Source organism: Scomber japonicus, chromosome 24 (genome assembly GCF_027409825.1).
Source record: "Scomber japonicus isolate fScoJap1 chromosome 24, fScoJap1.pri, whole genome shotgun sequence".
NCBI classification, from domain to species: domain Eukaryota; kingdom Metazoa; phylum Chordata; class Actinopteri; order Scombriformes; family Scombridae; genus Scomber; species Scomber japonicus.
In genome coordinates, this window is record NC_070601.1 from 670,513 (window position 1) to 681,339 (window position 10,827).

General features: G+C 44.2%; 1 protein-coding gene across 1 annotated transcript in view; it reads left to right on the plus strand.

Moving 5' to 3' along the window:
* The first annotated feature begins 4,348 nt into the window (after positions 1-4,348).
* The window catches only part of LOC128354581 (target of Nesh-SH3-like), a 32,830-nt gene continuing 26,351 nt past the window's right edge, over positions 4,349-10,827 (plus strand). Inside the window, exons 1-3 of the mRNA XM_053314799.1 lie at positions 4,349-4,841; positions 4,959-5,070; positions 7,545-7,702. Coding sequence (XP_053170774.1) covers positions 4,349-4,841; positions 4,959-5,070; positions 7,545-7,702 — 763 coding nt within the window. The remainder of the gene's footprint in view (positions 4,842-4,958; positions 5,071-7,544; positions 7,703-10,827) is intronic.

Sequence of the window (10,827 nt, forward strand, 5' to 3'; positions counted from 1 at the left end):
TCATCTATAAACATGATACCATCATCTATAAACATGATACCATCATCTATGAACATGATACTATCATCTATAAACATGATACCATCATCTATAAACATCTATAAACATGATACTATCATCTATAAACATGATACCATCATCTATAAACATCTATAAACATGATACTATCATCTATAAACATGATACCATCATCTATAAACATGATACCATCATCTATAAACATGATACCATCATCTATAAACATGATACTATCATCTATAAACATGTTACCATCATCTATAAACATGATACCATCATCTATAAACATGATACCATCATCTATAAACATGATACCATCATCTATAAACATGATACCATCATCTATAAACATGATACCATCATCTATAAACATGATACTATCATCTATAAACATGTTACCATCATCTATAAACATGATACCATCATCTATAAACATGATACCATCATCTATAAACATGATACCATCATCTATAAACATGATACCATCATCTATAAACATGATACCATCATCTATAAACATGATACCTTTCTGCTCGTTGGAACTTTAACGTGAACTCGACGATCTGGAGAATAGCAGAGCGACAGGAAGTAGACTGACAGCTGATATTAGTCGTTGTTTAGACAATGTTTGTTTTTTGTTTGTTGTTTTTTTCCCACGACGTCTTTGAACGCCTCACAGCGACTCGTCTCCTCGGGGTCGTCGGGGCGTTCGTCGTGTGTTTATCGTGTTTTCTATTCGTCCAATCGTAGAGCAGAAAACCAACTGATGTGTGAGTGTGAGCTGGCACATTTTTCTAAAATAAAATAAAACATATTTTTTACAGTATCATCTTTGAGTCCTGGTCTTTTCTTTTTATTTATTATTATTATTTGTTATTATTATTTTATTTATTATTTTTATTTATTATTTTTATTTATTATTTTATTTATTATTTTATTTATTATTTTTATTTATTTTTATTTATTATTTTTATGTATTTTTATTTATTATTAATTATTTTTATTTATTTTTTATTTATTATTCTGTCCCAACAACAAAGATCTGAACAGAGGAGTTTTATTTTTATTTATTTCAGAAATTAATTAATTTTTATACTCGTAAACTACAGCGAACAGTAAAACTGGGTAAGTATAAAATAATATAATAAACATATAAATATAATTATTATAAAGCAAACTGTCATATTGGTCTCACAGTGAAGACGGCCACCTGCTGGTCAGAGGAGACATTACACCACTCAATCATTAATAGGTGAGGAGGAGAGGAAGAGAGGAGGAGGAGGAGTGGAAGAGGAGGAGTAGGAGAAGAGGAAAGGAAGGAAGGAAGGAAGGAAGAGAGGGAGGAAGGAAGGAAGGAAGGAGAATATATTAGAGGATTATGGCAAAAATGTCTAAGTGGTGTAACTATAAAAACTTTGGAAGGAAGGAAGGTAGTTAGGAATAAAGGAAGGAAGGAAGGACAGAAGGGAGGAAGGAAGGAAGGAAGAAAGGAAGGAAAGAAGAAAGGAAGGAAAGAAGGAAGGACAGAAGGAAGAAAGGAAGGAATAAAGGAAGGAAGGAAGGAGGGAGAATATATTAGAGTATTATGGGCGTAACGTCCATGCTGTCTTGCTGCGGAGTTCAGTTTGAATTCAGTCCCTTCCTTCCTTCCTTCCTTCCTTCCTATATTCCTTCCTTTATTCATTCCTTCCTCCCCTACCTCCCTCCCTTCCTTCCTTCCTTCCTTCCTTAAACATGATGATTTATTGTTAGATGTCTTTAAAGGCATTCTGGGAAATGTAGGAGCTTGCAGGCTGCAGCAGACTCATAAAGATAGGAGAGGAGGAGGAGGAAGAAGAGGAGGAGGAGGAGAGGAGGAGGAGAAGAGGAGGAGGAGGAGAAGAAGAGGAGGAGATGAGTAGGAGGAGGAGGAAGGAGAGGAGGAGAGGGAGAGGAGGAGAGGAAGAGGAGGAGAGGAAGAGTAGGAGAGGAGGAGGAGGAGAGGAGGAGGAGAAGAGGAAGAGGAGTAGGAGAAGAGGAGGAGAGGAATAAGAGGAGGGGGAGAGGAGTAGGAGAAGAGGAGGAGGAGTAAGAGGAGAGGAGGAGGAATAGGAGAAGAGGAGAAGGAGAGGAGGAGAGGAGGAAAAGAGGAGGAGAAGAAAAGGAGGAGAAGAGGAAGAGGAGGAGAGGAAGAAGAGAAGACTCATCTGTAAGACTCATAAAGTCTCTGAATGAGTCCAAACTCAACAAGCTCCTCGCTTCATCATTCAGCTTTTAAATGAGCTTTTTTCCAGCTGCTGATTTCACCGTCAGAGAGGCGACGAGCTGCTTTTATTCTGAAAGGACGCCAAGGACACCAACCTGTGAACTTTATTCTGAAAGGACGCCAAGGACACCAACCTGTGAACTTTATTCTGAAAGGAAGCCAAGGACACCAACCTGTGAACTTTATTCTGAAAGAAAAAACAAGACTTTGATTTGTGATTAAGTTGAGATAGATTAGGTTTAATTAACATCGTTCTGCATCGTTCTACTATCGTTCTGCATCGTTCTGCATCGTTCTACTATCGTTCTGCATCGTTCTACTATCGTTCTGCATCGTTATACTATCGTTCTGCATCGTTCTGCATTGTTCTACTATCGTTCTACTATCGTTCTACTATCGTTCTGCATCGTTCTACTATCGTTCTGCATCGTTCTGTATCGTTCTACTATCGTTCTGCATCGTTCTGCATCGTTCTGCATCGTTCTGCATCGTTCTACTATCGTTCTGCATCGTTCTGCATTGTTCTACTATCGTTCTGCATCATTCTACTATCGTTCTGCATCGTTCTACTATCGTTCTGCATCGTTCTACTATCGTTCTGCATCATTCTGCATCGTTCTACTATCGTTCTGCATCGTTCTGCATTGTTCTACTATCGTTCTGCATCATTCTGCATCGTTCTACTATCGTTCTGCATCGTTCTACTATCGTTCTACTATCGTTCTACTATCGTTCTGCATCATTCTGCATCGTTCTACTATCGTTCTGCATCGTTCTACTATCGTTCTGCATCGTTCTGCATCGTTCTACTATCGTTCTGCATCGTTCTACTATCGTTCTGCATCGTTCTACTATCGTTCTGCATCGTTCTGCATCGTTCTACTATCGTTCTGCATCGTTCTACTATCGTTCTGCATCGTTCTACTAACGTTCTGCATCGTTCTGCATCATTCTACTATCGTTCTGCATCGTTCTGCATCGTTCTGCATCGTTCTACTATCGTTCTGCATCGTTCTGCATTGTTCTACTATCGTTCTGCATCATTCTACTATCGTTCTGCATCGTTCTACTATCGTTCTGCATCGTTCTGCATCATTCTGTATCGTTCTGCATCGTTCTACTATCGTTCTGCATCGTTCTACTATCGTTCTGCATCATTCTGCATCGTTCTACTATCGTTCTGCATCGTTCTGCATTGTTCTACTATCGTTCTGCATCATTCTACTATCGTTCTGCATCGTTCTACTATCGTTCTGCATCGTTCTGCATCGTTCTGCATCGTTCTACTATCGTTCTGCATCGTTCTATCGTTCTGATCTTAAATGAGAATAAACACGAGTCATTCAGACCTGAGCTGGTTTTCATTTCATGTGCACAGAGAAGAAGCTGCTCAGTGTTTTCCTGGCTGCTGCTGCTGCTCTGTAATAATGTAATAATGCATCATTTCCAGGAGGAGGGAGGAAGAGGAGGAAGAGGAGGAAGAGGAGGGGGGCGAGCCAGAGCTGCAGTCACAGCTGATCCCAGGTCTGCAGGTGCCTCTGTCTCTCCGGCGGTCTTTGAACACTTATCTGACTGGAAAGTATCTGGACTTGGCTGTTTGGAGCTTTAATGTGAAACACAGGCGGAGTGAGAACAAGTGGCTCTGTGATTGTTTCCCTCTGCCGTCTGGATCCAGACTCCGGCTGTCACACGCTGTTAGCTTCGGTTGCGTAACGCCGCGTTCAACAACAGCAGCTCTGAGACTCGCTGCAGCTTTCGGCCGCTCGCTTTCATCTAATTGGAGTCAGGTTGAGTTTCATGAGAGGAAGAAAAGCAGAAAGACTCAGAGCTTCAATAACGGGTCTGACTGAGAGGCACCGGGGGACGAGGTCAGAGGTCACACTGTGATGTCATACTGTGAGGTCAGACTGTCACACTATGATGTCACACTGTCAGGTCACACTGTCACACTGTGATGTCACACTGTGATGTCACCTGAGCCGTTTCAAACGTCAGCCCACTGTGTTCTGATTGGTCGGCTTCAGGATTTCACTTCTTTTTCTCCTTCTTTACTCCAAACGTTCAACTTCTCACATCCATCCCTACATGTTGGAGCTGTGGAAACACCTTAGCAACCACCTTAGGAACCAGCTTGGCAACCGCCTTGGCAACCAGCTGGGAAACAGCCTTAGCAACCACCTTAGGAACCAGCTTGGCAACCAGCTGGGAAACAGCCTTAGCAACCACCTTAGGAACCAGCTTGGCAACCGCCTTGGCAACCAGCTGGGAAACAGCCTTAGCAACCACCTTAGGAACCACCTTAGGAACCAGCTTGGCAACCAGCTGGGAAACAGCCTTAGCAACCACCTTAGGAACCACCTTAGGAACCAGCTTGGCAACCGCCTTGGCAACCAGCTGGGAAACAGCCTTAGCAACCACCTTAGCAACCACCTTAGGAACCAGCTTGGCAACCGCCTTGGCAACCAGCTGGGAAACAGCCTTAGCAACCACCTTAGGAACCAGCTTGGCAACCGCCTTGGCAACCAGCTGGGAAACAGCCTTAGCAACCACCTTAGCAACCAAGGCTACAGAGCTACTGGTCAGTGACGGCCGGCCTGCAGGATATAAAGTGAACATATTTATTAAATCAGAGCCGGTTGTAGTTGTATAATATCTGTGTGGTCATGTGATCATGCTCTAACTTCTTCCACTGCAGCTGATCACAGCAACGGGACACAAATAGAAAGTCTTGGCCCCGCCCGGCTCGGCTCGGCCCGGTCCGGCCCCGCGTGTCGTCACGGCGACACCGGGAACACACCAAACCTGTCGTGAACTCCCCCGAAAACGAGAAGGAGCACGTTTCCCCGTCGGCTCGTCACTGAGTCACTGAGTCACCTCGAGGACCAACATTCCCACGTTGAGCAACAGCTTCTCTCTGCAGTCATGGAAAAACACAGAGAAGCAGCTTTCAGTCTCACTCTGAACTCACAGGAAGTCTCAGGTTGGGAAACTTCTAACAGGAAACATCTGAAAGGTCAAAGATACACAAACACTTCCATCCTTCCTTTCCTCCTTTCCTTCCTTCATTCCTCCTTTCCTTCCTTCCTTCCTTCCTCCTTTCCTTCCTTCCTTCCTTCCTTCCTTCCACAGGAAGTCTCAGGTTGGGAAACTCCTAACAGGAAACATCTGAAAGGTCAAAGATACACAAACACTTCCATCCTTCCTTCCATCCTTCCTTCCTTCCTTCCTTCTTTCTTTCCTTCCTTCATTCCTTCCTTCCTCCTTTCCTTCCATGTCATATCTGAGCATCATTCAACTGTCTCTAATATTCATTATTTTATTCATCTAAGGAAGAAAGGAAGGAAGGAAGGAAGGGGAGGAGGAAGGAAGGAATGAAAGGAGTAGGGAGGGAGGAAGGAAGGAATGAAAGGAGTAGGGAGGGAGGAAGGAAGGAATGAAAGGAGTAAGGAGGGAGGAAGGAAGGGAGGAAGGAAAGGAAGGCCTTCCTTCCTTCCCCCATCCTTCCTTCCTCCTTTCCTTCCCCCATCCTTCCATCCTTCCATCCTTCCTTCCTTCCTTCTTTCCTTCCATCCATCATTCCTTCCCCCATCCTTCCATCATCTTTCTTTCCTTCCTTCCTTCCTTCCTTCCTCCTCTCCTTCCTTCCTTTCCCCATCCTTCCTTCCTTTATTCCTTCCATCCATCCTTCCTCCTCTCCTCCCTTCCTTCCTTCCTTTCTTTCCTCCTTTCCTTCTTTCCTTTCCTCCCTCTGATGTATCTTCGGGGGGATTTCCTTCATCTTATTTCTGTCTTTGATTATTTTGGTGTAAACTCCCTCGCTGCTCACGTGGAGAATAAAGCCTCCCTCTTTCTTTCTTTCTTTCCTTCTGTCCTTCTTTCTTTCTTTCCTTCTGTCCTTCCTTCCTTCCTTTCCTCCTTCCTTTCCTCCTTCTCTCTTTCTTTCCTCCGTCCCTCCTCCCTTTTCTTCCTTCCTTCCTTCCTTCCTCCCTTCCTTCCTTCCTCCCTCCTCCCTTTTCTTCTTTCCTTCCTTCCTCCCTCCTCCCTTTTCTTCCTTCCTTCCTTCCTTCCTCCCTCCTCCCTTTTCTTCCTTACTTCCTTCCTTCCTCCCTTCCTTCCTTCTTTCCTCCCTCTCTACTTTTCTCTTTCTTTCCTCCGTCCCTCCTTCCTTTCCTTCCTTCCTTCCTTCCTACCTTCCTCCCTTTTCTTCCTTCCTTCCTTCCTTCCTTCCTTCCTTCCTCCCTTCCTCCCTTCCTTCTTTCCTCCCTCCCTCCTCCCTTTTCTTCCTTCCTCCCTCCTCCCTTTTCTTCCTTCCTTCCTTCCTTCCTTCCTCCCTTCCTCCCTTCCTTCTTTCCTCCCTCCCTCCTCTCTTTCTTTCCTCCGTCCCTCCTCCCTTTTCTTCCTTCCTTCCTTCCTTCCTCCCTTATTATGGTGTAAACTCCCTCGCTGCTCACGTGTAAGCCGGCGTGGAAAATAAAGCCTCCCTCTTTCTTCCTTTCTTCCTTTCTTCCTTTCTTTCTTTCTTTCTTTCTTTCTTTCTCCGCTCGGCTTTTCCAAAGCAAACCCAGAGTGGTTCCAAGTGGGCGAGCTGACTGACACGGAGGCGGCATCGACCCCCCGAACATCTGCACACATCTGTTAACACTTTGAGGATCGCTGCTGACACCCGACAAAAAAAAAGAAGAAGAAGAAGAAAATGTGTCTCTCTCTTCTTCTCTTCTTCCTGTTGGAGGAGAAGAAACCTGCTCCTCTCGTTCCTTCCTTCCCCCATCCTTCCTTCCTTCCTCCTTTCCTTCCTTCCATCCATCCATCCATCCATCCTTCCTTCCTCCTTTCCTTCCATCCATCCTTCCTTCCATCCTTCCTTCTTTCCATCCATCCATCCATCCATCCATCCATCCATCCATCCTTCCTTCCTTCCATCCTTCCTTCCTTCCTTCCTTCCTTCCTTCCTTCCTTCCATCCATCCTTCCTTCTTTCCTTCCATCCCTCCTTCCTTCCCCCATCCTTCCGTCCATCCATCCTTCCTTCCTTCTTTCCTTCCATTCATCCTTCCCTCATTCCTTCCTCCTTTCCTTCCTTCATTCCTTTCCTTTCTTTCTTCCTTCCATCCATCCTTCCTTCCTTCTCTGCAGATAAACAGTTAACAGAAGAAAGGAACAGCTGTGATTGAAAGTAGAAGAAGTGAAAGTGAGCAGCACACCTGACATGTGACAGTTTGGGGTTTAATTTTAGTTTCTAACCACAGAATCGTGTCGTCATGCTTTCCGTGTTTGTGCTCCAGCTTCCCAGCAGCTCTGAACGCAGCACAGAGCAGCTCTGTCCTCTTTCTGTCCCGACGGGAATCTCTCGCTCCTCACGTGTCTCTGGAAATCCGTTCAAATAGCTCGCTATTACCCAGCAGCCCAGATGAGAGCCGGAGGAGGCAACTCTGCAAAGTCGGTCAGTAGGGGGGGCGCTGCTGAGGAGCTGCCATCAGACCAGAGATTAAGTTACAGTAGATCGGATTCTCACGACTTTTTGATATGAAATTCTTTTGTTATCACACTTTATGACAATTTAAGACAACTTCACGATAACTTCACAACAGTTTGCGACACTTTGCGACACTTTAAGACAACCTCACAACACTTTGTGCCATTTCACTATATTTGGCGACAACGTCACAACACTTTACGACACTTTACGACACTTCACGACACTTTGCGACACTTCACGACACTTTGCAACACTTTACGACACTTCACGACACTTTGCAACACTTCACGACACTTTGCAACACTTTACGACACTTTGCAACACTTTACGACACTTCACGACACTTTACGACACTTTACGACACTTTGCAACACTTTACGACACTTCACGACACTTTGCAACACTTTACGACACTTCACAACACTTTACGACACTTCACGACACTTCACGACACTTTGCAACACTTTACGACACTTCACGACACTTTGCAACACTTCACGACACTTTGCAACACTTTACGACACTTTGCAACACTTTACGACACTTCGCAACACTTTACGACACTTCACGACACTTTGCAACACTTTACGACACTTCAAGACACTTTGCAACACTTTACGACACTTCACAACACTTTACGACACTTTACGACACTTTGCAACACTTCACAACACTTCATGACACTTTGCAACACTTTACGACACTTTACGACACTTCACGACACTTTGTGACACTTTGCAACACTTTGCGACACTTTGCAACACTTTACGACACTTCACGACACTTTGCAACACTTTACGACACTTCACAACACTTTGCAACACTTTGCGAAACTTCACAACACTTTGTGACACTTTATGACACTTTGTGACACTTCACGACACTTTGTGACACTTTACGACACTTTGCAACACCTTGTGACACTTTGCGACACTTTATGACACTTTACGACAACTTCACAGTACTTTATACCACTTCATTACATTTGGCGACAACATCACGACACTTTACGACACTTCACACCACTTCGTCATGTTAGCCTAGCTTAGCATGAAGACTGAAAGCAGCAGCGTCTACGTGTTGAGTTAATGACGTTAAAGCTGCTTCTGATGCTTCCAGATGTTTAAAGGATCAGACTCAGAGCTGCGGGACAAAGAAGCTTTGTGTTCACACAGTTACGTAACAAACATTCAGAACTTCAGCTCTCATCACGCTGATGAGACGCAGCTGCTGTGTGGTCGCTGGCAGGAAGCCGTCTGATTGGCTTAAAAGAGACCAATCAGCTGATCGTAGTAAAGTACTACGTACATTTACTGCAGTCTGAGGTACTAGTACTTTACTGTAGTACAGTTAGAGGTACTAGTACTTTACTGTAGTACTGTTAGAGGTACTAGTACTTTACTGTAGTACAGTTAGAGGTACTAGTACTTTACTGTAGTACAGTTAGAGGTACTAGTACTTTACTGTAGTACTGTTAGAGGTACTAGTACTTTACTGTAGTACAGTTAGAGGTACTAGTACTTTACTGTAGTACAGTTAGAGGTACTAGTACTTCTTTGGAGGGGCCCCACCCCCTAGTAGCGTAAACTAGCTAACTGTATATAAAGTACTGTAATACTGCAGTACTTTTACTGTAATACTGCATACTACATCACTATAATACTGCAGTACTTTTACTGTAATACTGCATACTACATCACTATAATACTGCAGTACTTTTACTGTAATACTGCATACTACATCACTATAATACTGCAGTACTTTTACTGTAATACTGCATACTACATCACTATAGTACTGCAGTACTTTTACTGTAATACTGCATACTACATCACTATAATACTGCAGTACTTTTACTGTAATACTGCATACTACATCACTATAATACTGCAGTACTTTTACTGTAATACTGCATACTACATCTCTATAATACTGCAGTACTTTTACTGTAATACTGCATACTACATCACTATAATACTGCAGTACTTTTACTGTAATACTGCATACTACATCTCTATAATACTGCAGTACTTTTACTGTAATACTGCATACTACATCACTATAATACTGCAGTACTTTGCTGTAGTACTGTAGTATTACTTCTTCTCTAACATGAAAACATGTCAGCAGCAGTTTTTGGTCTTTGTTGTTGTTCCCAGCATGCACGTGTGAGGCAGGCGGACATGGTGGGGGGGATGGGGGGGGGGGGCTGCTCCGTCCCTCCGTCCCTCCGTCCCTCCCATCATGCTTTGCTGTGATCTTTCTCTCTGAGCACGTGCAGCTGGTGACAAACTGAACTGAAGTCAAACAGTAATTATATTTTGCTGCTTTAACTTTCTTTTGCACATTTGCTCATGCAGTCAGTTTGTAACCCCCCCCCTCCCACGCCCCTCCCCCACACCCCCCCCCAACACACACACAACACACAACACACACACACACACACACACACACACACACACACGTTCCAGATGTTTGTTTTAACGAGTTTAAACATCGTTAAGAGAAATTAAAGTGATGACGTCATCGATGAGTGATTATTGATTATTGATGGCTTTCATGTCTTCTGATCATTTGGACATTAACAGAAACCCAACGAAAGAAACAAAGAGCCAAAAAAGTGACTGAAAAACAACACATGGAGAAGAAAAGAGAGGAGGGGGGAGGAGGAGGGGGGAGGAGGAGGAGGGAGGGGGAGGTTTGGGGGAGGGGGGGGGCATGATTAAAAAAGCAGAAGGGAGAAAGAGAGGGAAAAAAAATCATGTTTGAGATCCAGAGAGAAAAAAAAGAGGAGGGGGAGCAAGAGGAGGGAGTGTACAGTACACCTGTGGGGGGGGTGGGTGGGGTGGGGGGGTGATGACATCACACAGGCCACGCCCCCCTGCTGAGGCTATAGATGCTGGTGTTTGGTTGGTGCTCCTCCACAGCGAGGACGACTCACAGCTGAACAAGTCCTAAGACCCAACGCTGCTCACACTTAGTGAAGTTGTCCAGCTCCTGGTCGCTCCTCATCATCATCTCATCTCATCATCATCTTCATCCTCATCCTCATCTTCATCATCATCCTCTGCATCCTCTTCATCTTCGTC